This window comes from Helobdella robusta, assembly GCF_000326865.2.
Source record: "Helobdella robusta unplaced genomic scaffold HELROscaffold_27, whole genome shotgun sequence".
NCBI lineage: Eukaryota > Metazoa > Annelida > Clitellata > Rhynchobdellida > Glossiphoniidae > Helobdella > Helobdella robusta.
Genome location: NW_008704392.1, coordinates 2,001,392 through 2,028,405, shown reverse-complemented (window position 1 = coordinate 2,028,405; position 27,014 = coordinate 2,001,392). Strand labels below are relative to the sequence as shown.

At 30.7% G+C, this 27,014-nt stretch overlaps 2 protein-coding genes across 2 annotated transcripts; both read right to left on the bottom strand.

Annotated features, from left to right (window-relative positions):
* Positions 1-2,894: 2,894 nt before the first annotated feature.
* HELRODRAFT_80369 (hypothetical protein) lies at positions 2,895-17,029 on the bottom strand (the record flags this gene model as incomplete). Its single annotated transcript, XM_009020355.1, has 21 exons — positions 2,895-3,005; positions 3,318-3,453; positions 3,769-3,929; positions 4,432-4,613; positions 4,760-4,859; positions 5,120-5,184; positions 5,685-5,775; positions 5,970-6,130; positions 6,261-6,321; positions 6,436-6,606; positions 6,803-6,864; positions 8,633-9,084; positions 9,193-9,446; positions 9,740-9,803; positions 10,232-10,320; positions 10,798-10,882; positions 11,313-11,430; positions 11,764-11,861; positions 12,083-12,164; positions 13,319-13,361; positions 16,919-17,029. Coding segments are annotated over 21 exons (2,697 nt in total), but the record flags the coding sequence as incomplete, so codon positions are not given.
* Positions 17,030-18,845: 1,816 nt separating this feature from the next.
* Positions 18,846-22,551, bottom strand: HELRODRAFT_192044 (hypothetical protein). Its single transcript, XM_009020354.1, has 9 exons — positions 22,391-22,551; positions 21,872-21,998; positions 21,539-21,638; positions 21,325-21,426; positions 20,918-21,020; positions 20,671-20,760; positions 20,163-20,304; positions 19,906-19,949; positions 18,846-19,620 (listed from the first exon to the last, which is right to left on the bottom strand). Exons 1-9 carry the CDS (start codon positions 22,473-22,475, stop codon positions 19,409-19,411), a joined length of 1,005 nt encoding a protein of 334 aa, XP_009018602.1. The 5' UTR covers positions 22,476-22,551; the 3' UTR covers positions 18,846-19,408.
* Between the last annotated feature and the right edge of the window lie 4,463 nt (positions 22,552-27,014).

Genomic DNA, 27,014 nt, shown 5'->3' with positions numbered 1-27,014 from the left:
ATAAAAAATATACTAACCGTTTTATCTTGTATCTTAAATTATGTTATATATATATATATATATATATATATATATATATATATACAATACCATTTACAGTCCTATACAACGGTTTCATATTCTTCACGATATATATATATATATATATATATATATATATATATATATGTGATATATACTTTTATATATTAATAACATATTATATGTGAATATATATAGATACATATACATTTATATATCATAAAAAATGTATATTTCCCTGCTATATACATCATATGCACATCTTTTAAGTGTTTAATATGTAAATCACATTCACGTTGTATACCTATTTAATTATTTAACTTTATAGCATCTAGTTTGTTCAATTTTAATTTATTACTATGTTGCAGTCATAGCGCTATATAAATTTATTACTTCAAAACGTCATGGACTAAACTAACGTTAGAGTGTCTGTGTGTGTATGTTTATGTATGTGTGTGTTTGTTTGTTTCTGTGTATGTGTGAGTCTAACTGTAAAAAAAATTCCTGGCTATATTTTTTGTCAAATAAAAAAAAAACACGCTATATGTAAGTACAAAAATGAATTAATTACGCATACAAAGGTGAATGGACATGCATATGTGTGTGTATGTGTGAATGGACATACATATGTGTATATGTGCTCACGTGTGTGTATGTGCTTCTTTACATATCTCTGATGAGAATGGTGTGCAAAAATATCAATACAAATCATAGAATCGTGACATAATTGATTGATTTTTGTGGAGAAGAAAGTTATCCAAACGAGAAAAAAAATAAACGCATGGACCGAAATGACACATCATTTTTTGTGATTGCGATTCGCACAGCAACAAAAAAAAAACACACACACACACACACTCACACACATACATACACACTCATACACACACATACACATATACACGCGCTCACAAACCCATACTGAGATATAAAAAAAAAACGAAAAAGCTTTCAAACTCAGACACAAAGTAATATATAATCCACATGCACAAAGACATACAGAAAAAAAAACCACACATACAAATATACAGCTACGTTAAGATTTTCAATGTTTAAATATTCAACAACTCTTTATACATATAATAAATATACAAATATATATAACATATAAACACACATACATACATACAAAGTTGAAACTGAATTACAAACCTATAAGTATGTACAAAGGTAACATTAGCAATAATATAGCATGCAGTTAGAGTATTGTGTACAAATAAATAATTTGATTAATGAATGAATGAATGAATGAATCAGTCAATCAATCCGTAAGAAGTAATTAATTAATCAATTAATAGTTATAATTTTCATTTTGCAATTTAAATAAACTCTATTTAAAAAGAAATTTTTATAATCGGATAATTATTTATAATATATAATTAACATTCGGCAACATTCATATTCTCAATCCTCATCTTCTCTCTATTCATCATCACCATCGTCGTCGTCGTCACCATCATCATCTTTATTGCTATCATCATCATAACCATTACAATCAACCTAATCCTTCACGCCACAATATAAACCATCAATGAGATAAGTTTTAATGAAAATGTGCTAAATCAAAAAAGAGAGAAAAAAAACTGGAAAATAAACATTTTTAAAGATACAAACAACACAATATTCATTCAATAATTTCTTCAACCAATCAATCAATCATTCCTTCAACCAATCAATCAATCACTCATTCATTCACTCACTCACTCATTCAATCATTCTTTCATTCAATCATTCTTTCATTTATTTACAGTTAAAAAACAATCTCATATTATTATTGAACTAATATGTTGAAAAACAAGTAGAGAAACATTAAAAACAAAAAAGAATATAACATCATCATCCTTATTATTATTAGTAGTAATAGCAGTACCGACACTAGCAGCAGTAGTACTAGTAGTAGCAACGGCAGAAAAGTAGCAGCGGCAGTAGTAGTAGTAACAGTTGAGATTCACGCACACAAAGTGATAGTAATAACAAGTGAATAAATGAACAAATCAATGAAACGAACGAGTGGATATCAACTGGTAGACAGACACAGATCGATAGATAGACAGACAGATAGATAGATAAAGATAGATAAACAGATAAACCATACAAATAATAAAATTTGGCTGGAATATTAGCAAGATTAACTCATTCATTACACGTTAAAGTTAGAAGATGAATGTTTATTATTATTATCATCATTATTATTATTATTATCATTATTATCATTATTATTATTATTATTATTATTATTATTATTATTATTAAACCAAACAAAGACATCATTATTAACAGCTTTGCATAATAGTAAGCCATCACTATAATCACACACAACACCATTAATAATAGAGGTTCTACGAGAAATATTACAACTTATCCAAGAAATTTTACTACACCTTCCTTCAAAATATTTGACAACCTTTTGTTAGCCGCTGAGCCGAGAGTTTGCTATATTTCTATATTTATGATAAGACAAATAAAACATTTTTAATTATAAATAAATTTAAATAAATGAATAAATTTATAAATAAATTTAGTTATAAATAAATTTAATTATAAATAAATTGTAAAATGCTTTGAAAACGTTGTAAAGTTTTCTTTGATAAGTTGTATTATTTCTCGTAAAACCTGTACATAATACCATCATCATTAGCATCATTTATAATGATGGCTCTTTACTTATTCTCAATCGTCATTTGTACAACCTCTCACTATCATCATCATCTTTGTTATCATCATAACCATCATCATCTTGTCTTTCATCGTCTTCATCATCCTCCTCATCTTCATTTCTTATATTCATCTAGAGGAACAACCATCTGTTCTGTTGTTAGTTGGTTGGTTGATTGATTAAAAAAATGACCACCAACACAACACCACACACACACTCACACACAGACACACACACACACAAACATGCACAGACACACACACCAATAAAACATATACTGACCATCATATACTTTCACAACGGCTTCACATACAAATTTGTACTGTCCCTGGTTGGATAAATTAGTCATTAATTAATATTAACAACGTTTATACTCTCAATAACAAGAACGAGATTACTAAAAAGAAACAACAAAAACATTAACCATGACTGATAATTTTCCAATGAAACCACATCACCATGCATAATGGAAAACCAACCATACCACCAAAAAAACAACAACAACAAGATGAACGAACACAATAAACTAACCAGTAATAAGCCACTCATAAACCTACAACAACACCACAATAACAACAACTACAGCACAACAACTACGCCACAACAACAACCACACCACAACAGCAACAACGCAACATACAGCAGTTTGTATGAGCATGGCTCTCTGATCTCTCATTTGCCTGACGATGTCCAGCATGTGCACTGGCTGGTTGGCCTCCATCAGGCACATTGCCGTCTCCATGGCTATCAGCACACCTGTCCTACCTATACCAGCACTGTTATGATAGGTTGCGTGGAATGTGATTGGAAAGTTCATTCTAGCAATTTAAAAACCTCAACTTTTAACTGAGAGCATGAACATTCATCTGATCTTAACATTTTTTTTTTATTACAAATCTCAAAAACTATCCGCAGCCCATTTTGCCTGGGTAGCATTAACATCTAAGTCCGCAAGCAATTTATGAGTGTGGTTCAATGTTAAAAAAAAACAACCAAAAGCAGCAAACAGCAACAAAACAACAACGCACGAACAACAATACAAAACAACAACAACGCACTCGAACAACAATACAAAACAACAACACACGAACCTGCAATGAACGACAGCAGGTTCAACGACGCCAGTTTTATTCTTCCTAACCAATTCCACAAACTCCAAGAAATCTGTGCAGTCGTCTGGGACGCCGTGGTCGGGCCAGGCCACGTACTGAAGCTGGCAGACCCTATGCTGGTGCTGCTTGTTCGGATTGCGCTGTTTAGTTGTCGTTGTTGTTGTTGTCGTTGTCGCCGTTGAGTTGTGCATGTCATGTGATTGTTGTTGTGTTGTTGATGTTATTGATGTGCGGTTGTTACTATCGTTAGTGTACTAGTTCATAAATAGATATAGATAGATATAGATAGTAGATATAGATAGTATAGATAGTATAGATAGATAGATAGATAGATAGATAGATAGATAGATAGATAGATAGATAGATAGATAGATAGATAGATAGATAGATAGATAGATAGATAGATAGATAGATAGATAGATAGATAGATAGATAGATAGATAGATAGATAGATAGATAGATAGATAGATAGATAGATAGATAGATAGATAGATAGATAGATAGATAGATAGATAGATAGGTAGATAGATAGATAGATAGATACTTTATTAAAACAAAAACAAGCAAACGTCAACTAATACATTAAAAAAAACTTCCACAAGCACCAACAACGAATTTAAGAGAACCACCAACATCACTAACTCCAACCGTGATGATCAATTCCCTACAAATGTATGAAGACGAGGGATAAGTCTCCTCTCTGCAGGTGACAACCAGGTCAAGATCAAGAAAGGTCAGACTGTTGTTGGGTTCAGGCCAATATTTGTGACACTTGACACGACCTCTTTCCGTCGTTACGGTTAACATGACAACCAACGTTGACCCTATTTTGTAAAAATGTGTCTGGATGGATGTGTCGAGTATGTATGTGTATGTGTGTTTGTAACATGTGTACGTATGTCCTCGTCTTACCACCACCTAAAACACCATAATATATCACATTTCATTGCATCACATCACCATAGCAAACCTTGCTCAACAATCATAGCCCAGAAATCAGCGGTAGTTTCAGGCAGAGGACCCTGTGTTGCAATGTATCTATTTATAACTCCAGAGCCTGGGATTTCCATCTGTCAGGAAAAACCCGAAAAATTGCATAATAATAAATAATTATATTATTAGTTATAGGTGATAATTAAGAAAGCTTGCTTTGCCATGTTTTAAGGTAGATTTTATTTATTTACTGTAATTATGTGAAAATAAAATTGCCAGTAGATTAACATTTCGAAAGCAACCGACATCAGACAAACAACAAAAACAACCACACCAGCAATATCAACAACTACATGAACCGAAACAACAACATCGGGCTAAAACAACAACAAATTACATTGACGTAGTTGGCATTGATGTAATCTTCAACCGTACTTGTTAACTTTACTCTCGTCGCATCATCTAGTGCGTGTGTGTTATACGTATTGATGTATGATTAGGGTTTGTACACAGGTAAGTATGTATGTGTATGTGTGTGCTTGTGTGTGTGTGTGTGTGTGTGTGTGTGTGTGTGTGTGTGTGAGAGAGAGAGAGAGAGAGAGAGAGAGAGAGAATTCACACATTCCCATTTTACGAAAATCTCAATTATAATCAGTATTATTATTATTATTATTATCACAGTGGCTATTTATATTTACATTTACATTATATATAGCCATAGTTACGCGCAATTTAATTGCCGATATCCAAACTCACTCTTATTCCTTCTTTCCTTCATTTATTTATTTATTTATTTGTACGTTCATTCACTCATCTTCTCACTCCTTCACTCACTCACTTCTTCATCAATCATTCACACATTCAATCTTTCAATCAATCATTCAATTATTCAGTCAATCAATCAATAAATCAATCAACAAATCAACCAATCAACCGATCAACCGATCAATCAATAAACAAACATGGAAGTATATCTCGATATCTATTTTTGGAAAGGTTCTCAGGTCTCGTGCACACAGACATCGTCATGCCCGCCTTCTTGCGGTACAGTTGCTGAGTGAGTGAGTGATGATAATGAGTAAACGAGTATAGGCGTTTTTAAAGAAATGAATAAATAGATGAACAACATAAATCATGATAGTGGTCACAAATCGCCAGTCGGCCAGCCAGCTAGCCAACCGACCGACTTACCGACCAACCGATTGGCCAACCAACCAACCAACCGACCGGTCAACCAACTGACCAACCTCGAACTGAACGAGGCAGGCATTACTCTCGACAGATTCCCTGAGCAGGGCAATGGAGGCACTCAACTTGTCTCCGCCAGGTGGCAGGACGGCCATCATGTGATGCGTATCGGGGATGTACTGAAAGTCTGGCTCACCTGGACTCGCATCGTTCAGGTAGACTAAAGGTGCGTCATTAATGAAAAAATTTTCGAGTTGACTCACTCTTGCATACTACTTTCAAGAGGTTTTTACATTTAACAATCGGTAGAAAAATGAAATAAGTGAAAGAGAGTTAGTTATGCAGCGCACCATTCTGCCGGACGACAAGGACCAGTTCCCCTGAGTGAATCTCCCTGGAAGCCCTGATGAACTGAACGACCTGCAATCAAATTAACAGTAACTATCAGTAAATACTACAACATAACCTCACAAATTGCAGCAGCAGCAAAAAACAAAACTTTAAACCAACAACCAGCCCCCGAACAAACGAGCAAGCAAGCAACAAACGAGCCTGTGGGTGGGTGTGCTGGCTGACATCTCTCCCGTTTATGAACAAAACATGATCTCCCTCTGACAGGTGGGGTGAGCAAGCGTCGGCAGGTGAGCCCGGGGCAACCCGAGACACTATTATTGGCTGGTTCAAGTCGGCTCCACCCTTATTTAGGATAACATCATTAGCTAATACGATAGATTCAAAGTGAGTGAGTATTAATATAATTGTTTTCCAAACAGACCAACAAAAGAAGAAACAAAAATACATGCCACATAAACAATCAAAGGCTTATACACATGCACAGGCAAGGGACGCACACCGCACGCACACACGCAACGTAATTAGAAAGACCAAAGACCTTGACATTGAACCCAAATCTGCCCTGCTCGTCCGGCTTCATTCGAACCGTAATCAGGCCATCTAGACAGTTGTTAGAATTATTTCGAGGAGTTTTTGATAACGCCAGTGAAGATGATGCTGCGGAGGATGTTGCTGCTGCAGCTGATGACGCGGCTGCTGTCGTGGAAATGTTCGATGGCGTTTTTAATGTTGACGGCGGTACCGACGACGATGACGTCACGGCTATTGATGACGATGAGGATGACGAAACAGGAAAGATAGATTTCTGAGGATTTCAAATAATATGAAAATAAACAAATATGACACAACATAATGTACAATGTAACAAATACAAACAAACAAATAAATGAGAATAAACCTTTTCTTCATATCACCAAAAAATAAAAACAAACCAAAGAAAACAAAATAAAAAATAACGACCTTTTCATTTTTGGCCCCCAAATTATTCAGCAGCATTTTATTATTATTATTGTTTTTGTTGTTATTATTATTATTATTATTATTCATGATAATAACTGGAGATAGGGTGGTGATGGTTTGATTGTCTGGAACGTTATGGATCTTTCCGTCCTCACTGTATGACAATGAAATAAATTATTAAGCTTACGAAGTAATTCATAATGCTTAGATGGCGAAAATAATGATGATAATGGTGCAATGATGATGATGGTGCAATGATGATGTAATGGAAACAGTGATAATAACTATATGAGTTAAATGATAATAAAACAAAGCAGTAATAACGAAACAAAAAGATTGGTAGGAAATAACAAAAATTCTGAAAAAAGGGAGAATGAAAGTGAAACTAACTCCTCAGACGATTCCTCAAACTCAACGATGTGCTTATTCTCAAAGGTGCGCTTTCGTTCGCTCGAGGTGGGGAAAGCCTTGAGGCTATATTTAGAGTTGGGAATTAGGACACGTGACGTTGTAGTGCTGGCCGTAGATGATTGGTTGTTGTTGTTGGTTAATAACGAGGATGATGAGAACAATGAGGATGACGGTGGGGGGTATGTCAACGACGACGGAGATAATGCTGCTGGAGTTATGATGTCAGAGGTCGGACCTAAGGTGAGAAAATTGTTAAATACGTTAATTCTTCAATAATATCTTATTTTGTGCTATACCCTCTCAAGTTTTAGTTTTCAAAATGTAAAATTTTTTTTTGATCAAAAGTAAGAAAAAAACTGGAAAAAGTAAAAGTAAAAGATAAGAGAGAGAGAGAGAGAGAAAGAAAAAGAGAGAGAGAAAAAGAGAAATAGAGAGAGAGAGAAAGAGGGAGAGAGAAAGAGGGAGAGAGAGAGAACGAGCAAAAACAAATGACGTCTGGTACACAAGTGTTTAATTAGTAGAAAATTTTCTTCCAGAAATAAGTACACTTCATCCATCCATCCATCCATCCATCCATCCATCCATCCATCCATCCATCCATCCATCAGGAAGGCTTGTTTGCACATTTTCATTGAAAACAAAGGAGAGAGAGAGAAAGAGAGAGAGAGAGAGGGGGAGATAGGAGAGATATGAAAGGAGAAATAAAAGAAAGAAAGAAAGCAAAAATAAAAAGAGATTGACAGAAAGAACAACTGATGAAAACATTAATTTCAAACAAGAAACAAAAGAATAAAATTTCCTAGGAGAAAACAAAAAATAAAGAAGCAGGAATAAAATAAATTAGCCAAGAAAAATATGCTTGTCCTAATAGCAGGAATGAAAACATGAACATTTTCATCAACATTTAAGAAATGTAAACAACAGAAACGAAGAAATATCAGAAAGAGTAAATACGACGACGACGACTACCAACCGTTTACTAGAGTAACCTCGCCACCGCTTTGTAAACCAATATTAACGTTGTTGCTACTGTTGTTGGAGTTGTAGAGAGATGATTTAGTCATTACAAATAACGACTGTTGTTGCTGTTGCTGTTGATGCTGCTGTTGTTGGTGCTGTTGATCGGATGGAATGTGAAGGACTGATTTGTTAGGTCGAATCAGTTGCGTGTTTATGGCAGGCGCGTCTGTGGTAGTCGCCGATCGAAACGCTTCAGATCTTGCGAGATATGTTTGGGGTTTCTTAGTAAGTGAAGATGAAGCTACAAATTGCTGCTGTTGCTGCTGCTGTGAAAGATTCGGTAGTTGCGCAGATGTAAACGACGATGCAGGCTCAATGATGTAGTGGGTTTGCGATAAGGACGATGACGTGGGCGAGGCCGACATTGGCGGAGGGATGATTGAGGATAGCGACGGGTCGTCATTATCCATCGACCTATTGTTCACGTTACTTTTGTTACTAGCGATGTTATTACCGACACCAACTACGTCTTGCTGCTGTAGCTGCTGCTGCTGTTTTGAGGAGTTGTATTTAGATGTTGATATTGGTAAGAACGACAACGAAATCGATTGGCTTTTTATATCTAAAGGCGGCGATGATGACGGCGATTTTGTCGAGTTTGTCAACAGCTGCTGCTGCTGCTGTTGTTGTTGTTGCTGCTGTTGTTGTCTGTGCTGCTGTTGCGATTGTTGTTGGGCATGTAGGCAGAAAAAAGTGTGGTGTTCGACGCACGACTTCCAAAGATTTTTACAGGACCTGTAGCACGACAGGTGGAAACCGTAAATATTTTCAGATAGAGCTGCTGTTGTCGTCTGTTGTGCAAGGGAGGAGGGCTGCGTCGTTGACGTCATCGAAGATGCCGTCGGTGTCGCGTCGTCAGCCTGTTTTGTGTTTTGAACGGTTTGTGTGTGTGTGTATGTGTGAAAGAGTGAAAGAGTGAAAGAGAGAGAGAGAGAGAGAGAGAGAGAGAGAGAGAGAGAGAGAGAGAGAGAGAGTGAGAGAGAGACTGATAATTTTATAAATGTTGTAATAATAAATAATAATAATAAATAATAATAATAATAATGAAAATAATGACAACAATAAATAACAAAAGTTACAGTACGTTATCTTTGTGGAGATGAATGAAAAACAGCCTCCTTTTAAATGATAACTTTACTATTTGACCCCTGTTAATTAAATAAATATTAATTAATTGAATAATTAATTAATTCTTCAGTTAATCAATTAAATTACTTTGTAAACTACATAACTAAATACTTCACCAATTTCTTAATTGCTTCCTCAATTACTACATAAATTTAATTATGTAATTAATTTATTACTTGATTACCTAATTAATAATAATTGATTTCATAGATGTCTTTAGTAATTGCATAATTAATTACTCCACCAATTGCATAATCATTTTCCCCAATATTAAACAACAACATACGTAACTGATAACTTCTTAGTTTTACTCCATTTATTAGCAAAATAAGCGAATTAATGAATTGGTGAACCAGTGAATTAATGATTTAGTGAATTAGTAAAATTAGTGAATTCAGTGAATTAGTAAAATTATTGAATTACTAGAATCAGTAAAATCCCTACTCACCATGTAAACGTTTTCATCTTAACCTCTCTACTAAACATGACAAGCCCATGCGATGAAACTCCCAACTCAATCTCTTTGTTAGTATTGTCCTATATGTATGAGTGTGTTTGTCTGTTTGTGTGTATTTGCGTTTGTGTGAATGTATGTGTATTTGTTTATCTGCGTGTATATGTATCTGTGTATCTCTGTGTGTGCATGATTTTTGTGTCTATATATGTGTGTGTATATTTGTCTTCCAGTAAAAAGTGACTGGCTGACTGTTGTGCAATGATAGTAGTACTTGTTTAGGTGTGTATGTGTTTGAGTGTTATTATGTGTCTTTGTAAGTGCGTGTGTAGATTTGTGTGGATAGGTCTGTGTATTTATGACCATTCAATTTTTCTACTATAAAAATCATCCTCATCATAGACATCACCATCATCCTGTTTGAAATCATCTCCACGTCCATCATCATCATCCTCATCCTCATCCTCATCATCATCATCATCATCATAATCATCATCATCATAATCATCCTCATCATCCAAATCATCATCGTCATCATCATCAACAGAACAAACCAGGACAGCTTTATAGAGGCTGACACCATAGCCATCAAGGTTCTTGGCAATCTCGAGGTACTTCAACTCACACATGGCAGGCGTCATACCCCTGCGATTATAATTTATGTTAATTTATCCAAATATATGTTAATTTATTCAAAATTTTTCCACTAAACTATTCTATTATGTGTAAATATATGTGTTTCTAGGCTATGTGCGTGTAGGAATGTGAATGTCAATGTGTGTTGTTATCATTAATATTATTAGTATTATTGACCTGTGCTAACAAAAAATTATGAATTTTGAGAAAAACATGCAGATAAATTGAAGAAATGTACATGATAAATAAACTTTTAAAGAATGAATGAATAAAATAAAATTGCTTAAGGTGAATGATCTAACATTTTGAAAAAAAATCAATAAAATAAATAATAAAGTAATGTTTAAAAAAAAATTGAAAAGATACACAAAGTAAAAATATTTAAAGAAAAAAATCAATATAAACATTTTTTTCAAATTTTGAAAGTTTAATTCCAGACCTTAATTTTCTATGTAGAGATGAAACTTTGCTGATAAATGCTGGTGTTTCATGAGCCAGGAATTGAACATTAGCTAGGTAATCGCCTAACTCATCAGGGTTGTAATCACCAAGGTCGGCTTAGATTGTAAACAAAAAATTCATAAATTATCATGAGATTTATTACAAAATTATCATAAATTTTCCATAAAATTACAGCATAATAACCATAAAGTCACGAAATCATTATAATAGAACCATTCCAATAATGAAAAATAAACCATCATTGTAATGTTTAACCAAAACTTTTTTGTGAAATAAACTTTTAAACTGAATTAAAATCAATGTAAAGATAGAAAGGATTCTTAAATTTGCACAATTTACAGGCACACGTAAAACACACCCACACGCACACACCACACATACACACACATAGATACAGATACAAACGCATACAAACAAATACTACTAACATTGTACAGCATAGCCAGCCAATGTGATTGCATCCTTCTGGCTGACTTTCAACTTCCCTGACATCCAGTCTTTGATGAGTTGTAAAAAAAAGTGGTACCTTGGGTGTGCAAGTATGGTGGGATTTTGAAATCATTGATTGGCTAAAAAAATAATCAATCAATTAACCAATCAACTGATTGATTGATCAATCAATCAATCAATCCATCAATCAACCAACCAATCAAACAACGTGACAGTCATCAAACCAACCAACCAGCCAGCCAATTAAACAATCAATCAATCAATTAATCAACCAATCAATCAATCTGTCAAATGAACAACCTTGTGTATTCTTCAGCCAACTGATCAGGATGTGGCACATAAAATTTTACTCGAAAGTAGAAATAGTGTGGAGGAGGAGCTGAGAGAGTGTATGAATGAATGAACGAATGAATGAATGAATGAATGAACGAATGAATGAATGACTGAACGAATGACTAAACGAACGAATGAATGAATGAACGAATGAATGAAAGGACGAATAAACGAATGAATGAATGATTGATTGAATTAGGTGAGAAAGAATAATTAGGCAGATAAAAGATATCAATTTGAAAATTTTAACATATAACAAACACAAATAACACAAGCCACACACAGACACACACAGGCACACAAATATATACTTTTTCCATTTAAAAGAATAATTCTTAGCAGAGCAATTCTTGTCTCTTAATAAGTTCGAACAATTCCATCATTCAGTCACTCCCTCATTCATTCTTTCATTTTTGCCTTCCATCCTTCATTCATTCATATATTATCTCTTTCAATCATTCATTCATTTCTCATTGTACATTCAGTAAATCAATCAGCCCATCCCCATCCTGTCTAAAGATACAATGTAACAACATGTTTACACACACACATATACTCTACACATACATGAACATCACGCACAAACACACACACACGCACGCACAAACATGTTTCTTTATTTCAAAATAGTAATTTGTAATAGAGAAAGAAATCCTTTAATAAAGATGCTGAAGATCAGATCATAATAGTTTTTTTTTATTAACATAAATAGCATTACTATTTAACCTTGCGTAATTATTTTAGCTTAAAACAAAAATAAAGCAACACAGAATGTCTAAAGAATGAGAACATTATTATCACAAAGAGCAGAAAGGACACAAAAAAATATTTAATAATGACATTTCTATGATAGATGCCATGATAAATGAGCAAATTTAAGAAGGCCCTTGTTTATAACATGAGCATAAAATATATTTATTACACATATGTATATACACTTAGCTATAACCAGAAAAACACAAAGGTAGAGAAAGACACACACAACCACAAAAACTAAAATACACACATGCATATATACACATATAAACTTTTTTAAACTACAAAAAACTGGATACAGGCATACAAAAGATAATAAAAACGTCAGAGAAAGAAAATGAGAGAAAGAGAGAAATAGAAAGAAAGAGAGAGAGAGAGAGAGAAACTACATACATAACCACATTTACAAAAACAAACATATAGAAAACAGATAACATAACTTACATTTCATTTGTTTCTTTACTGACTTTGTTGGATCAATCCATCTCTGCATGTCATATACATATAATGAATAATGATCAAATGAAACTTTATTAACAACAAAGAAGTTATAATTTATTTGAGACAATCATATCTGAAAAATGTATAAAATTATTATGGAAAAATGAAAAGATTTAAATGGAAATGCATTCATTAACTAATTATTTAAATTAATTCTATCTACATTTTTGTACTTACTACTGGTCTTTTAGGTAAAGAATTAATATTCATGAACATTCATGTATCTTTTCATGGTTGGATGAATTGAATGAGAATGATAAAACGAATAAGTGAATAAATGAACAAATGAATGAATGAACAAATAGACGAATGAATGAACAAAGAGATGAATGAATGAACTATTGATTGAATGAAATTCATGAAAAAATTTGTAGTGTAAATAAAGGAATGAACAACAAATGGATGAATGAATGAATGAATGAATGAATGAATAAATAACAGAATGAATAAAAAACATAATAATAAAAATAATAATAATAATGATAATACAATTCCATTGTTACATATTAACACTATCTTCATGTGTTTAATTGATTCCTACTCAGACTCTGTGAACTGTAGAGCAAGAACCAAAGCTGTGAGAGAGAGAAAGAGAAAGAAAGAGAGAGAAAGAGAGAGAGAAAGAGAGAGAGAAAGATAGACAGAAAAAAAGAGACAGAGAGAAAGAGGGTAGAGAGAGATAGAATCAATAAATGAAGTGTATGTAGTTAGTGTAGGTGTGCTTAAATTAAATAAGCTAATTATCAAAGGTAAAAAATAGGTGAGCAAATGAAGAAATTGAGTAAAGGTACTAACAAAGAAATTCATGAATGAATGAAAGAAGAATGAATGATCAAATAAATGAATGAATGAATAAAAAACAAATGAATAAATAAAGTATGTATGTATGTATGTATGTATTTATGTATGTATGAATGAATGAAATAGTTCAAGCCATGCTAATAAAAGAAATTAAAACATACAATACAAACATTAAGATCAAAATACAAATATTTTAAGAATAGCTTGTATTAATATCATTAGAGTAGTAGTAGTAGCAGTAGCTGTAGTAGTAGTAGTAGTAGTAGTAGTAGTAGTAGTAGTAGTAGTAGTAGTAGTAGTAGTAGTAGTAGTAGAAATAGCAGTAGTTTTTTTTATAATAATAATAATATCAGTCATATTAACGATAATTACATAATTAAGAAAGAGTAATAATAATAACAATAACATAACAGGAATTATGATAATTACTATATTAAGAAGAACAAGAATATTACTTATTAATAATAACCCTCATATATTTATATACATATTTTAAATTTATTAATAATAATGATAATAATGGAAAAATACTTTATTTCTCGAAACTAACTAACTAATAGTAATAATAATAATAATAATAATAATAATAATAATGGGAACAATCTTTTATTCAGCAATAAAAACCATGAAAATGACAGTACAAATAAAATAAACTAATGAAATAAAATAAAATGTCAAATGCAATAAATAAAGTATTAATCTGAGAAGCTCATCATTTGAAGACCAGAGTTAATTAGTTTTAAAATTGATTTATTTCACATTTCATAATAATAATAATAACAAATAATAATAATGACAACCCAATCATTATATATCAAAGGCAAAAATTGTACAATAACTAACCATTAATTCAGCCTCACTACATCCTGCCAGCTTTTAAAATAGAAAAAAGAAAGTGATTATTATTGCTATTATTATTATTATTATTATTATTATTATTATTATTATTATTATTATTATTACTCACGATATAAGAAAGTGATTATTATTGCTATTATTACTTATATTATTATAATTATTATTAATACCATTCTCCTTGCTGTTAACAATTTTATTAGTAATAATAGTAGAAGTAGTAGAGAAATAGTAGTAGTAGTAGTTTTGGCAGTCAGTGACAGCAATACAACAACTATAACAATAATGACAATGACAACAACAGTAGTAGTAGTAGTAGTAGTAGTAGTAGAAGAAGTAGTAGCAATAGCAGTAGTAGTAGCAGCAGTAGAAGTACTAGCAGTAATAATAGTAGCAGTAGTAACAACAAAGAATGGTATAATAATATGATCAATAGACATTAACACCTGTGATGATGAATAATAAGTAATGTTATTAACTATCAGTATTATTTGTTAGAATCGTCATCATTATTACCAGTGCATTAGTAATACTATTCACATTAGTATTATAAGTAGCAGCAGCAGTAGCAGCAGTAGTAGTAGTAACAGCAGCAGTAGTAGCAGTTTAGCACCAATTAAATATGGTGGTTATCATAATCTTGTAACATAGCCACTGCCTATCATCTGGAAATAATTTTAATAAAAAAAACTACTCTCAAAATAACTTTGAAAGAAGAGGAAACCAAGAAAAAAATTAATTTTTACAGGAAAAAAAGTAAAATACAATGACGTTTGACAAATTGAAAGTTAAAGAGAAAGAATATCAAAAATGAATATTGCATTATTTTTATGTGGTTTATTTTCTTTTGTTTTCATGTGAATGCTTTCGTTTTAATTCTAATAAGATTCTGAATTTGTTTTTGCTCATGTACTGGAATATTAGTACAAACATGTGTGTGTGTGTGTGTGTGTGTGTGTGTGTGTGTGTGTGTGTGTGTGTGTGTGTGTGTGTGTGTGTGTGTGTAGGTTTATTTCACAAGTTCAGGAATGTATGTGTATGTACACACATGTGAATTTTAACTGAATAGATTAAATTCACCACAATTTTAACTTCTGTACTTTATGTGTATTTAACTATTATTGTGGACATAGTAACGACACGATAATCATTTGTTCCTCAGTTAAAAACAGAACGCATTTCGTTCATAAACATTTTGTGTTTAAAATAGACAAATGAGAGAAAAAAGAAAGAGAGCCAAGAAGAAATAAAGAGAGAAAGAGAGAACGAATAAGAGAGAGAGGAGAGAGAGAGAAGGAGCAATGGAAAAAAGTAGGTGTATGTGTACATGTCTTTCAATAATAAGGAGTAGTGCAGAGTTAAACCAATGTATAGTGATGTATAATATAATAGTGGAACAACAAACAGCCACTAATTAAGTAAGTAAATGAAAGAATCAAGCAGCTAGATCGTAATGAGGTCGAAGGTCAACTGCATAACACCAGGACTGGTTCTCAGGATGAGTATAGATGGATGAAAGATAGAATAACTAAATGGTGGGAATGAATGAATGAATGAATAGATTAAAAGACAGATGAATATGAATGTATAAGCAAATATAGTTGAATGAACTAAAGATTTAAAACAAAAAAAAGAAAATAGAATGAATATAAAAATGTTTCAAATCAAATGGAACAATGATCCAATAGGTAATAACTAAACTGTCTTTAAGTGCAAAAATGTACTTTTTTAAATAAACAGACAAAAAATCTTAAATAAGTAAACAACAGATTATGAACTGAACGACTGTGCCATGAAATTAAAAAAGAGTAACTAGAAAAGGTCACATTAAACTTAAAAAAACATTGAAAAAAATAACTAAATAAAGATGAATTTTAATTTTCTAACATTCTCCTCTGAGCTTGATATGTCAATGAACTGTAAGCCAAAGTATTTTCTCCCAGAAATATCCAGATGATCAAAAACTTTGTTCAGCAGGACTTGGGCCTTTTCTTTTTTCTAATAATTCATATAATTTAAAATTTAAGCAAATAATTTACAATGAAAAAAAGTAATTAATAGCATTTATTCAGTAGATTAATAATATTCAGTTCAATGTATGTATTATAAATGTATAAAGTATCTTTGAAAAATTAAATAAAATTAAAAATAAAGATAAATAATTTCAATTTAATTAATTACAAATCACACGATTGAACCGTTTATTCGACAATGCCACTTAGAAAATGGGAATTTAGGACTTTTATTTAATATTTATATAATTATAGTTTTTTAATGTTATTTTTCAAATTAACTATTTCAATTACAATTAAAAAATTGAATAAACAAATAGAATAGTACAAAACAAAGTTGTACAATGAAAACCAATAAGTAGCCAATAATGAATAATCATAATCACAATCTTAATTATCAAACACCAAACAAACAGTTAAAAAATACAAATTCTTTTTTTACCTCAACCTCAAATGAAGCTTCTGATCCATCAAGAAAGTTGACAATGCACTGCAGAGGTTTGCTGGTAACTTGTTTTGGCTCTTTTGCCATTATTTAATAAATTTTATTTAACAAACTTATTAGAATGTTGATGCTACCAAAACTAAAATTATATATATACAGAAGAGCCAGTTATTTACAATAAAATAATTAAATGGCAATCTTTAGGTTTTATTTTATTAATTAATTAATCAATTATTATTATTATTCTATTCACGTCATAGTCACATCTATGTTTGATTAACTGACAACTGAACCAACTGTTTATGATGATTTTGAGATACCTGTACAGTGTACACTGTACACACATGTGATGACAAAATTTTTCAAATTAAGATATCGTGGAAGCTAATTCTGTTCTCGCACTGACTAAGACTAATTAATTAGTGATTAGCTACTAAAATTACTGAATGTGTAAAAGTAAATGTTCTGAGGGACAGATCCAATCTGGTATTTTTTTTGCGAAATCTCACAGTTTGTTAGAAAAGTGAACTGTAACAGTCCAACCATACGAAAAAAAAAGAAAAGTAGATAATCGATAAAATTGTAAACCTTACAAACAACTGTTGGCGTAAATAACATTAAATTAACGCGTGACACACAAAATTGTTAATTTACAAGAAAAAACAATTATTATACAAAAATATGTGTAAACATGGCCGTTTCGGTAAAATGTGTAACAGCGATGCTGACGTCAAGACACGTGATCACCGTCGGACCAATAGCAAAAGTTCTCCATCTCAGACAATAATTAATTGCAATTATTATTCGTCAATTAATTACGTAATTATTGCTAATTATTTCGATCAAAAAGTTTGCTGCCATCAAAGAACATGATCAGTTTTATGAAAGAAAGTACTTTTTCTATTCAAATCAGTCAGAAGCCAACAATTCTTCTCAAACTTTCGACATCCTTGTACAGTACTTACATATATGAGATTAGTTACTGATCATTTTCTAATCCTAAAACCGGATAATGCCCAAAACATCAAAATGTCCAAAACATTTAGAGTGAAAAATTGAACAATGCAAAAGTTTTTAGGAGACAGACTCACAGAATCCCGCTAAAACTGTCAATCCTACAGAGAATCACATGAATTACTCAACTTGATGACTGGGTGATGATAATTAATAGGCGTTAAACATGCAATCACACAAAATATTCATCACCATGCTAGTCTTTACGTAAAATTTCTGCCTGCTTATAAAATAGTCATACTATCAAACATAATGAAAAATATTACTAGACTCATAAAGAATGATGTTAGGAGTTTGAAAATGAGTCGCTGAAACAAAAACAACACAGAAAAACACTGCAAATTTTGACATGAGCTCAGTTTATTACATCAGATATGAGGCATAATTCACCTGCAAATTATATACAAGTCATTCTTTACCGTATTATTAGATATAACAACATCATTATAATATTGAGATGGTCACGCCAAGTTTTGTCAAAAACCAAACAAAAAACCGTAAAAATACTTTACGATCAAATACTTATATGGATATCAGCATTCAACAATTGGATTTAATTTAATTTTGCTATATTATGCAACATATGAATTGTACCAAACTAAAAATATGATAGCATATCATAGTAACATGATGATACAATTACGATTGATAGATACGTCACACATCGGCATAATCTTGAAAAAAAAAGACCATTGAAAAAGTTACAACGAGAGACGAATTTTATAACAAATATGGTAAGAATTAATATTATTCTTCAGGAGGAACACGGATTTGAACAAATCGAGGAGAAACAATAGAATTTTTTTTTAATTTAACTAAATTCTCTTCAAAAAGTGGTGTTTATTTGAAACTTCAGTACATTCAACAACAAAATATAACAATTCAAACAAAAACGCGTAACATTTTTTATTGATTTAAATCAAAATTAGAATCATCGTTAGAAAGATGATTAAAGTCCGGATTAAGAGAAGGATTGGTGGGATTTGGTTGAATGCCGAGATGAGAAGTTGGCTGAAGATTAGGACTGGGACTAAGATTGGGACTAAGGTTAAAAGTTGTCGGGACTGTCGTAGGAAACGATGGGAGTTGCTGCTGCGTTGTCTGGTCTTGTGGGTAATCTTTTTTTTTAATGTTTTAATTTTTTTAAATTGATACCAATAAAATTTGAAAAACTAATTAGAAAAAAAAGAATTTATAAATACGATTACTTATTACGTGCTGTCAAATGACGGATCCAATGAACCATCAATATAATTATTGAGTGACAATAAAATATTGACGAGAACCAAACTTTAATAAGTAGATCACTCAATCAAACATTATTATTAAAATCATTATAAATAAATAATTTTTAAAAATAAATTTAAAAAAATGTAAAATATCTAAAAAATAAAATCAGTTACTATTGCAGTCATTGCTACTTGGTCTCTTTCTACTTTGGTCACAACTGTTATCGGAGAAGAATACGCATAGTAATAAAATTAACATAAATTAACATAATTATAAGCAAAACTTAACAAGCTACATTTAAAAACACCAATTTCCCTAGGTACATTTGAGTTATGATTCACATTTATTATTAATTTAGAAATTAAATAATAATAACAATAATAATAAGTGACATAGACAAATAAATAAATGACAAAATGACCAAAGGCACCTGTAGAAATCAGGATGTGAGTGTAAGTCAGTCTGCAACTGCTTGGCCTCCCTGATGTAATGATCCAGCTCACTAACTCGACAGGGCGGAAACAAATTAGGGATGTATATGGAGAACAGCTGGGGCTTCAACTGAGCGTACCCTGAAATTATAATTATAATTATTATAATGATAATATTTAATTGTAATTAGAACATAATTTATTTTTTTGAAACTTCAGATATGGTAAAAAAGATAAAATGAAGAAAATCTAAAGGAGTTCAAATAATTCTAAAATACTCTCAACAATAATAATTTATATAAGATATGATCATATAATTATAGGTTAATATAATATAATTAGTTAATTAAGCAAAAATGTAGTATTATTATTATACATCATTGTCAAAATAGTAAAAAAAAGATAGTTAAAAAGTAGTATTTAGGTCATAATAAAACTAAATGTAATAATAATTATTATTAATTATAATAATAACAATAAATAATTATCACAATTAATTACAATTACCTGGTTTAATTGTGTGAAGTCTAATGATGATATCTTGAATTAGGCTAGGCGGCACTACTAATGGGCTCTTTCGCAGTTCATTCAAGATGGCTGAGTAGGGAGTAGTACAATTTTAATTGCATCATCAATATAATTGAATAAACAAATAATTAATAAACAAAATTTAAATGGTAATTAAATAATATAATTAATATTTCAACTGATTAGAAATAAAAAAAAATACTTTAAAAAATCTAACTTAACTTACATAGCAAATGATTGATGTATTTATCAGATACGTTCGTCGAAAACAATTTGTACATATCAGCTGTCAACGTAGATTTCAAAGTTTTGGCTATGTAATAATTATCCTGGAAAAGATCAACATTGTTAATAATTAATTATTGCTAATTAATTAATATTCATATCTAATTATCATCGATATAGCTAGTCAACAATCTGTAAGCCTATAGGTATGTACTATAACCTTTATTATATAATAAGAATTTGATAGCCCATCTATGTTTATATAATGTACAAGTAACATGGCTAACTTAAAGAATTAAATTTTATGATTATTTTAAATTTATTTAAAACTAAATGTAAAATAACAAATGAATAATAATACTCATTAAAAATTTTTTTTTTGCAAAATATTTCTAAAAAATGAACAACCATGAACATAAATACGCAGGCTATAATTTTAACAGACTCCATGAAGTTGAACAATTCTACTTGAAATTCTTTTACAAACATTATTGATTCACAGGTCGAGATCTGGATTTATGATTTTTAAATTATATCATAATTAGAATATAATAATCTAAAAAGGAAATTATATAAAGATGAAATATTTTTAATTAAAAAAAAAAGAATTTAGAAAAAAAACCTGAATTTTTTCATTGACTTTCTGGAGATGGGCCTCGATATATTTTGTCAGGTCATCGTACAAAACATACAAATGGTTTCTAGTGCATTTAAAAACGAAGCTGGATAGAAAACAAAAATTATCGTCAGAGAATATTTAATAATCTTTTCCAAATTTTGATATAAATTAATAATTAATCATTATAATAAATTAAAAATATTATTTTAAACAACTTTAATACTCTAAAACTAATTAGTTGGTTAATTAGGCAGCAGCTGCAACATTTTACTGTTAAAAATACTAAAATTAATTTTTATGAAATTTGAAAAAAATTCCAAAAAATCTACCCAATACCTATAAATTTCTTCAAATGACCATGTTGAAAACTGTGGGGGCCTAATTGTCAGTATCTGATGCAAGGCCTCTTGGATGATCGGCCAGGCTTCATTCATATAGATCTCCTTTGTTATATCAAATTCATCTTTTTGTGGAGTTTTTTATGAAAAAATGATTGAATAATCAAAATAAAAAAGTAAAAAAACAGTATGTTAGTGTTGGTTTAAGATAAGATAACACTTATTTATTTAATTAATTTATTTAATGTTTAATCGACCTGCATTCTATAATAATAAATAAAATAAAATAAAGCATAATAAAACAGAATACAATTCCAAAATGTGCACTTTTGGATCAAAATAAATATTAACCTAATCAGGAGTAAATGAATAAAAATTTTATAATTTTCAATCAAAACAGTGCAGATGCCAAATTTGCAAATGAATAATTGATAAAATAAGTAAATATAAAAAAATTAATTAACTTTTAAATTAAAATGAACCAAGCAAAAAAAATCTAAAAATGCATCCAACTAACTAATTTTAGCCATTTTTTGGGTGATAGAGAGTTCAGAAAAAGATGAAGAGGCCGACGAAAAAATGGAATTGACTTTTTCACTCATATCAGATAAAAAAATGACAAGTTTATCTCTTTTTATACTTCACTCAGGATAGACATTTTGTTTTTTTGGTGAACTCGCTTTCGTAAAACAAAGACTAAAAGTAAACATTAAAAAGTGATGGCCCGTTAAACTCTATCTTAATTCTTTTAGCTACCATCAAGTATCACAGAACACGCACTACAGTTCCATAGTAATCTTATTTATAGTATACCTACATGTAGTATTCGTAGCGCAGTATTCATATTATGGTAATTATGATTAATAAATTTTATTGTAATTATAATAATTATATTATACATCTCATTCAATATACAAATCTATATAGTATAAACCATCTCAGTGTAGTATAGTGTAGTATTCTTAAAACACAGTTTTCTAACTAAGCTTAAACACACGACCTCAACGAAGTAAGGACGCATGTTTGAAAGGACAACGTTTGAAAGGACGCATACGCACCGCATCACACGCGCACAACATCACAGTACTGGAACGAGGCCATAACACGAGACACGGAACTCCCACCGACTGAACTAACTGACTGACCATGTGTCATCCTAAAATAATACTTCGATATTTCATTCAAATAAAAAACTTTTAACACCAAAAACTTATGGAATAAATGAATACATTCATTATAAATTTTAATGAATACCCTAACTCTATAGTAAATGAAAAATTTTCTCTAAAATAGCTATAAAATGTACATCAAATAGATGAATTGCATAGGATTACATTGTAACTTACAACAACGTATTGATTAATTATGCAGCTTTGAATTAGGTTTGATTTAATTAGAAAAGAAATTTATCTACACTTTTTAAATGTAAAGTATAAAAATTTGTTACTAACTTTTATTCAGAAAGAGATCAAAATTTATCTTTTTATTTTTTCATCCTTTAATTTAACACAAAGCTCGTCAAATATTTATTCTGATCATGACCTATAAATGTTTTTCATAACGTGCAAGTCAGTAAAACGAATGTTTTTAAAAGAAAAATTCAACAGAAATCTATATAAAAATTAATTTTTGATATGACCCGCGGTCAATTGTTGGGAGGAAAATGTCTCCCGACCGCCCCGAGGCAGTCGATGGTTTTAGTACGAAAGAAATTGAGTTGTTTCAATTTTTTAAAGCATTACTTCCTTGAAAAAAATTTCATCCTCAATTTTTCTTCTCGCAATAATGAAGTTCATCTAATATTTAGCAGCAATTAAAATGGCGGAATTACTTTTCTGAATTTTATACCCTTTTTAAATTAAAATTTATTTGGGTTTAAAACTTATCTTGGGTAAAAAAAACACTACATGAAAGCATACAAAAGTTAAAAAATGCAAAAAAAATCTGAGTTACTTAGAAAAAATTTCAAAGTTAAAAATAGAAAAACATGAAAAAAATGTAGAGAACAAATTGTACGAGTCCTTCCAACAGACAGCTGATTCCATCTTTTCACTTCCTATGCACCTGAAACAACTACTACTATCATCGCTTCCACACCTACTTCTACTACTACTACTACTGCTGCTGTTGTTGTAGCTGCTACAGCTGCTTCTGCGGTTATCACTAAAAATAATAATAGGTACTTCTAACACTCCTGTTTCTGGTACTACTTAAAAATGAAGGTTTATATTTTTAGTTTTTATCATTTAGCTTAAACTGTTTCTCATTCGATTGTAAATAAACTTTCTTGACACCAAAGTGACAAATAAACACACGACACATATACACACACACGCACACACAGGAACGCACACACACGCACGCACGCACAAACGAACAGTTGTACCTGTAAGCCGACTGCATGACGCGCGCAATTTTAATCATGTGATCTTAAGGTTGTCAACGCCGATGAAGTCATCAACGATGACAGCCTATAAACTAAATGGTAAGTAATAAATAATATAAATAATTATAATATGAAACATAATTATCAAACTAAATTATTTATGAAAAGACTGCTGCAACCACTATGACGTCATTTTTACATTTTGGTCCTTCATCTTCAATTGTAAACATCTTGATCGGAAGTTTGACTGTAAATGAAGCGAATTTAGAAGGATGTGTGTGACAGACAGACAGACAGACTTTTTTGGAATATGTAGATTATTTACTTTCTGTGCTGAATTTAATTTATTTTATTTAACTATCGTACTTATGTATGTATGTATTTATGTATGTATTTGTATGTTCGTGTGTTGTGCCGTTGTTTGTATGTTTGTGTACGTTATATTTGCATGTTCGTATGTACTATGTTTGAGAGGATTTTCGCTAATAAATACGACCAAGAAAAAGATAAAGAATTGCACTTTTAAGAAAACAAACAAGTGAAGAAGAAGAAAAAGAAGCACTTATTTGAGCGGCATTTAGTGAGAAGCCCCTCGCCGCGTCAAGGCAGCCGTTCATGAGGGGGTTAATAAAACGATAGTGTCTAGAAATAATAAGTAACGAATGTCTAGAAATAATAAATAACGAATGTCTAGAAATAATAAATAACTAAAACAAGATATAACGAAACTTAACTAAAATATAACAAAAATAACACTGTATTGATTGTCGTGTTTGATTGCTGTTGTTGGTGTTGTGACAAAACAATACAATACAAATAAACTAGAGCGTAAGAATGAAGGAATAGAGACCCTAACTTACCTATTTTGACTAAATTAACTCACCTACCTACGTTCAATTAGCTCAACTTACGAATTAATCCTACCTATTTGTACAATTACGAAGAAAAAAGTAAGGAAAAGAGGATAGAACATCAAGCAAACAAAACAACGATTGTATGTATGTATGTACGTGTGTGTGTGTGTGTGTGTGTATGTGTGTGTGTGTATGATAAACTCTATAAAACCGCGCAATAACAATGACACTAATAAACAAATAAAACTAGAAATAATAAGTAACGAATACATAGAAATAATAAATAACTAAACCAAAAAACGAAAAGAATATTGTGTTGAATGTCGTATTTGATTGTTGTTGTTAGTGTTGTGTTGAACAAAAAACAAACAAAACAAAACAATATAATAAAGTACAAATAAACTAGAACGTAAGAATGAAAGAATAGAGTCCCTAACTTACCTATGTTCACTAAATTAATTCACCTACCTATATTCAATTAGCTCAACTTAAGAATTAATCCTACCTATTTGTACAATTACGAAGACGAAAGTGAAGAAAAGAGGATAAAACATCGAGCAAACAAAACAACGAATGTATGTAGGTATGTGTGTATGTATGTGTGTGTATTTATGTGTATATGTATGAGTGTGTATGTAGAACTCTATATAACCGCGCAATAATATTAAACATTAAATTAATAAATAGATAAATAAAATAAAATAAGCAAACGTAAAATTAAAATAAACAAATAATTCTAGAAATAATAAAATAAAAAAGTAAAAAAATGAGACCGGACGCTAAGGGAATGCCACAGAGCGCCGGTCTGATTTCAACGCGTTCTCGGCTCCTATTTATACCAGTTCCATTCATACATTCTCAACCTTTCAATCATTCGTATCAATAAAACCTTATTTGATGTATACAAAACACTATCATACATGCTTAACGACAATATACTAACTCTACTAGAAGGAAATTTAGGAACGTCACCCAAACTTCCTAGTTGGCTCGTTTGGTTTGAACACCGGATAACGTACACACGCAATTAATAATAATTTTATTTAATTATTAAATATATTTTTTATTTAAAAAATTATTTTAGATACTTGTATGCATGTTTACATGTTTGTCGTCATGAATTCTAAATTTACTTCTTCTTAAATTTCTTATTTACTTACCACTTCTTACTTGCTTAAACAATTTTGAAATTTAAATATGTACATGTAAATGTTTGTGTATGTATCTATATATATTCATATTCATTCGTTTATTCATTCATTCGTTTGTTTGTACGTTCATTCATTCATCTGTTCGTTCATTCATTCATTCATTCTTTCGTTCGTTCATCCATTCATTCATACACAAAGTTTCAATAAACAAGCTATGTGTTGGTATTAATTATTTAAATATATTTTTAACCGGATGATTTTAAATAAAATTTTGGCTTACTTTATTTCTTTCATTTCATGTATGTATCACACACACACACACACACTCACACACACACACACACACACACACACACACACACATACATAAATACATATTTATTTTCTTGTTAGTCTGATTTTTGTCAGTCCGTTTGAATAGTTTGGCGGAAATGACGTCATTTTATTATTAATCAACAAACTCCTTGTTAAAAAAGGGATTGCTGACGACATCTCACTTGTATATATTTTCAGTTATTCATTCAAACTATAACTTCAATGTTGAATGTATGCATTCCAACTGGCTACACTTTTTTTAAAACAACTTTTTAAATTTTAACTAAAAATTCTTTTTAGAGTTTAATGAAATGATAATTTTTCTAAACAATGACAAAAGAATTATTAAAATAGGATTGACACTTTGCTACAAAATCGTTGGCGGAAATGTCATTTTAAGAAAAAAATATTGAGATGTACGATGGTAAATTAGTG

Coding starts and splice junctions, on each gene's coding strand:
- HELRODRAFT_192044 (XM_009020354.1), bottom strand. CDS start 22,475: ATGAGTGAAAAAGTCAATTCCATTTTTTCGTCGGCCTCTTCATCTTTT. Junction 21,427..21,538: donor AAGTCAATGAAAAAATTCAG/GTTTTTTTTCTA, acceptor TCATAAATCCAG/ATCTCGACCTGTGAATCAAT. Junction 20,761..20,917: donor ATACATCAATCATTTGCTAT/GTAAGTTAAGTT, acceptor CTCCCTACTCAG/CCATCTTGAATGAACTGCGA.